Consider the following 5,149-nt stretch of genomic DNA (forward strand, 5'->3'; position numbering starts at 1 on the left):
AGGGAGGGAGGGAGGGAAAAGAGAGAGAACCATGTCAGATGATGGGAAATAAAACAGATAAGAAAATAAAGGGACAGTGTACTATCTTGAGGTGATCCTGGAGGGCCTCTTGGAGGAAGTGATATTTGAGCACATGCAGGAAATGAAGAAGGGAGCCTTGTGGATATTTGGGAAAAGCATTCTATGTAGAGGGAACAGCAAGTGCAAAGGTATTGAAGTTGGTGTGTTTAAGAAACAACAAGTAGGCCAAACGTGGTGGCTCACACCTGTAATACCACCACTTTAGGAGGCCAAGGCTGGAGGATCACTTGAGTCCAGGAGTTTGAGGTTGCAGTGAACTATGATCATGCCACTGCACACCAGCCTGGGTGACAGACAGATACCCTGTCTCTGAAAAGAAATAAAGAAAGACAGATAGATGAAATGGCACAGCAAAGAAGTCAGTGTTGCTGGAATGAGTGGGTGATGGGGAAAAAGTAGGCGATAATTTGAGACAAATATTCAGTGATCAGATGATGCAGTTTTGATCTGAGTCTAAATAAGAGGGGAAGCATGCCGGACGTCATGGCTCACACCTGTAATCCCAGCACTTTGGGAGGCCAAGGCGGAAGGATTGTTTGAGACCAGGAGTTCAAGACCAGCCTGGGCAACATAGTGAGACCCCATATCTACAAAATTTTTTTTAAAAGTTAGCTAGTTATGGAGGCACACACCTGTGGTCCTAGCTACTCAGGAGGCTGAGGTGGGAGGATCTCCTGAGCTGGGAGGTTAAGGCTGAGTGATTGCACCATTGTACCTTAATCTGAATGACAGAGCAAGACCCTGTCTCAAAAAAAAAAAAAAAAAAAAAAGTAAATAAAAGGAGAAGCCACTGCAGAGGTTTGAAAGGAGGAATGATATTGTCTTTGGGTTTTAACTGAATCAGTCTGTGTATGTCCTTTCTTATTTTATTTATTTATCTATTTATTTATTTATTCGAGACAGGGTCTGTCTCAGTCAGCAAGTTGAAGTGCATTGGTGCGATCATAGCTTACTGCAGCCTCCAACTCCTGGATGCAAGGGATCCTTCCACTTCAGCCTCCTGAGTAACTGAGACTATAGGGACATGCCAGCACACCAGGCTAATTTTTTAAATTTTTTATAGAGATGGGATTTTGCTGTGCTGCCCAGGCTTGTCTCAAAATCCTGGACTCAGGTGATTCTCTTGCCTCCACCTCCCAGTGTTGGGATTACATGCCTGAGCCACTGTGCTATCAGTATGTCCTGTGTTTCTGTGTCTTGAAATTTAAAAGTAAAATAATAATAATGCTCTGGTGTGGTGGCTCATGCCTGTAATCCCAGGACTTTGGGAGGCCAAGGCAAGAGGATCACCTGAGGTTGGGAGTTTGAGACCGGCCTGACCAACATGGAGAAACGCCATCTCTACTAAAAATACAAAAATTAGCCGGGCGTGGTGGTACATGCCTGTAATCCCAGCACTTTGGGAGGCCAAGGAGGGCGAATCAGTCAGGAGTTTGAGACCAGCCTGGCTAACACGGTGAAATCCCATCTCTACTAAAAATACAAAACTTAACCAGGCGTGATGGCACACACCTGTAGTCCCAGCTACTCAGGAGGCTGAGGTAGGAGAATTGCTTGAACCCGGGAGGCAGAGGTTGCAGTGAGCCGAGATTGTGCTACCGCACTCCAGCCTGGGCAACAGAGCGAGACCCTGTCTCAAAAAAGAAAATCCTCCAAGGTATACATGATTCAAGGGAACAACTGAAGTTCACATTTATTTGTATAGTATGCTGCTTTTAGTGAAAAAGTTTTTTTAAAAGTATATATTCAGGTTTTAAAAGTATTTTTTTAAAAGTATATATTCAGTATATACTATTTAAAAAACTTTTTTGAAAGTATTTTTAAAAAGCGTATATTCAGTATATACTATTTAAAAAAGTATATATTCAGTTTTTGAAAGTATATATTCAAAATGTCCCCTTGGTCCACAGAGCTCTGGTGTCTGCATGGGGGTGCAGGGTGGGTTATTAATTATTCCTGTATTCTCAGGCCCAGGATCATGAAGTCACGAGGTTGAATGTAGCAGGGTCTGTCTCATCCTTCAAGGCTCATAACAATGCCCCTTCCTCCAGGAAACCTCCCTTGCTTTTCCAGAGACAGCTGCAGCTTCCTGCTCTGGGCTCCCCAGGCCAAGTTCCCAGGGTCCCTCTCTCTGCTCCGCTGTGACCACAGAGGAGTCCTCAGCCCCTGGCACCCACTGTGACTTTCTATCTCTATGAATTTGATTACTTTAGGCATCTCAGATAAGTGGAATTTTCTATCTGGTTTATTTCACTCAGCATGGTGTTCTCAGTATTTACCCGCATGTCAGAATTTCCTTCCTTTTTAAGGATACACAAAAGTCTGCTTATCCATTTGTGAGTTTTTGTTTTTGTATTTTTTTGAGACAGAGTCTCACTCTGTTGCCCAGGCTGGAGTGCGGTGGCGCCATCTTGGCCTCACTGCAACCTCCATCTCCTGGGTTCAAGTGATTCTTATGCCTCAGCTTCCCAAGTAGCTGGGATTACAGGCGCCTGTCACCATGCCCAGCTAATTTTTGTATTTTTAGTAGAGAGAGGGTTTCACTATGTTGGCCAGACTGATCTCGAACTCCTGGCTTCAAGTGATCCACCTGCCTCTGCCTCCCAAAATGCTGGGATTACAGGCGTGATGCACCACGCTTGGCTTGCTTGCTTTCTCTCTCTTGCTCTCTCTCTCTTTGGAGCCAGTAGTTCAACTGTCTTTTTTTTTTTTTTTTTTTTTTTTTTTTTGAGGTGGAGTCTCGCTCTGTCACCCAGGCTGGAGTGCAGTGGCTGGATCTCAGCTCACTGCAAGCTCCGCCTCCCAGATTTACGCCATTCTCCTGCCTCAGCCTCCCGAGTAGCTGGGACTACAGGCGCCCGCCACCTCGCCTGGCTAGTTTTGTATTTTTTTAGTAGAGACGAGGTTTCACCATGTCAGCCAGGATGGTCTCGATCTCCTGACCTCGTGATCCGCCCGTCTCGGCCTCCCAAAGTGCTGGGATTACAGGCTTGAGCCACCGCGCCCGGCCTCAACTGTCTTTTTAAGTTTTTATTTAATTTTAAGAAATTGAGCTTTATTAAATAGTAAATGTAACTACAACTTGTGGTTATAAATATATATTTAATGGAAAAAATATACATACATTGCTGGTGTGTGCTCAAATACATTTTGTTGATGGGGTGTGTGACCAGGAATGTCCCCTTGGTCCACAGAGCTCTGGTGTCTGCATGGGGGTGCAGGGTGGGTTATTAATTATTCCTGTATTCTCAGGCCCAGGATCATGAAGTCACGAGGTTGAATGTGGCAGGATCTGTCTCATCCTTCAAGGCTCATAACAATGCCCCTTCCTCCAGGAAGCCTCCCTTGCTTTCCCAGAGACAGCTGCAGCTTCCTGCTCTGGGCTCCCCAGGCCAAGTTCCCAGGGTCCCTCTCTCTGCTCCAGCTGTGACCGCAGAGGAGTCTATGCCTGAAAATTGAAGCCCTTCTGGGATTCTAGCCTTGTCCAGGCACAGAGCAGGGGAGGGGGAGTTTGCAGAATGAATGAATGAAGCATCTTTTCATCCTTTGAATTAGATGTGGAATGAAGAGGTCTGGTTGTTCAGGGATGGGGATCGTGAGCTCCGTTCTGCTCATCTTGGCCGCACTCGGGTTGGGAGGCAGCCGCAGGACAGACATTGAAGGCCAAGGTTGAGGAGGCGTGGACAGCGGAAGAGAAGGCGGTGGGTGGTTCGCACATACAGGCTGCCGGAGGAGTCCACGGTTTTGAGCATGATCAACGGGGAGTAGCGGACGTTGGTCTGTCGGCGCAGGGGTGGCCGAGTCGAGCTGATGACATTCACAATGGCCTGCAGAGTGGAGCGCCTGAGCGCTGGGACTCAGGGAGGGCTTCACCCCGCAACATACCTGAGCCACCGCTTGGGGCTCTGGGCCCTTCACTCACCTGAACCACGTCCTGTGGGCTCTGTCCCACGGAGCGAAACAGCTCCCTGGAGGCTGGGAGATAGAGGTCCCGGAAGTAGTGCAGGGTGTCAGGGTCAGTGCCTGGGAACTCAGCTGTAGAAACCTGCGCCAGAAGCTTCCCCTCAAACTCGGTGACCACGGGGCCTGGTTCAACCAGGGAGATGCTGGCGACCGGGCAGGGTTAGTGTCAGTCTGATGCCCCAACCACTCCCTGACCTATTTTGTCCATTTATTTATGTATTTATTTTAAGATACAGGGTCTCACTCTCTTGCCCAGGCTGGAGTGCAGTGGCATGATCATAGCTCACCACAACCTCCAACTCCTGGGTTCAAGCAATCCTCTACCTCAGCCTCCCGAGTAGCTGGGACTGCAGGTACACACACCACCACCCTTGGCTAATTTTTACATTTTGGGTTGAGATGGGGGTCTCGCTATGTTGCCCAGGCTGGTCTCAAACTCCTGACCTCAAGCGTTCCTCCCCTTTCAGCCTCTCAAAACGCTGGAATTACAGGTGTGAGCCGCTGCACCCAGCTTCATTGTCTTCATCTCTCCTCTCCCCCTTTCAATCCCACCTCCCCAGCACTGCCTCCAAGCCCCCTCTGCCCACGTGCCCGCCTCACAAGATGTTGAACTGCAGCAGCTGGATAGCCAGGCTTTCGAAGAATCCCTCCAGGGCGAACTTGGAGGCTGCATAGACATCGTTGAAGATGACACCTGTGAGGGTCAGAAGGAGAGCTCTTTGGGGGTCTGGGAGGTGGGCTTTGTGGGTTCCAGGGTGATGGGGTCTTTGGGAGACAGAGCAAAGAGGATGTGGAGACCAGACAGAGCAGATACATGGTGCCAAGATGATGGGGGGTATGGCATTGTGTGATGGGGTCATATGGGGTCAGAACGAAGTTGTTCTCGGGTGATGGGTGCCACCTCCTCCCAGCTCCACCTGATCCCAGGAAACTCCCCTATTTCCCTCCATTCTCTAAACCTTTGGGGCCACTTGGGGATCCTCTTCATTTTTCTCTTCATTAGGGCCCTTGTCTCTCTCCCTCCCTCCCTTTCTTCCTCCCTCCCTCCCTCCTTTTCTCCTTCCCTCCCCTCCTTTCTCTCTTTCTTTCTTTCTTTCTTTCTTTC

The 5,149-nt window shown here is 48.6% G+C and overlaps 1 protein-coding gene across 1 annotated transcript in view; it reads right to left on the bottom strand.

Moving 5' to 3' along the window:
* Nucleotides 1–3,164: 3,164 nt before the first annotated feature.
* Nucleotides 3,165–5,149, bottom strand: part of RDH8 (retinol dehydrogenase 8) — an 11,421-nt gene continuing 9,436 nt past the window's right edge. Inside the window, exons 4-6 of the mRNA XM_017880070.1 lie at nt 4,645–4,738; nt 4,004–4,187; nt 3,165–3,908 (exon numbers count right to left, since the gene is read on the bottom strand). Of these exons, the coding sequence (XP_017735559.1) occupies nt 3,693–3,908; nt 4,004–4,187; nt 4,645–4,738 (494 nt within the window). The 3' untranslated portion in view covers nt 3,165–3,692. The remainder of the gene's footprint in view (nt 3,909–4,003; nt 4,188–4,644; nt 4,739–5,149) is intronic.

Source organism: Rhinopithecus bieti, unplaced genomic scaffold, assembly GCF_001698545.2.
Source record: "Rhinopithecus bieti isolate Rb0 unplaced genomic scaffold, ASM169854v2 scaffold_10589, whole genome shotgun sequence".
Classification (NCBI taxonomy): Eukaryota; Metazoa; Chordata; class Mammalia; order Primates; family Cercopithecidae; genus Rhinopithecus; species Rhinopithecus bieti.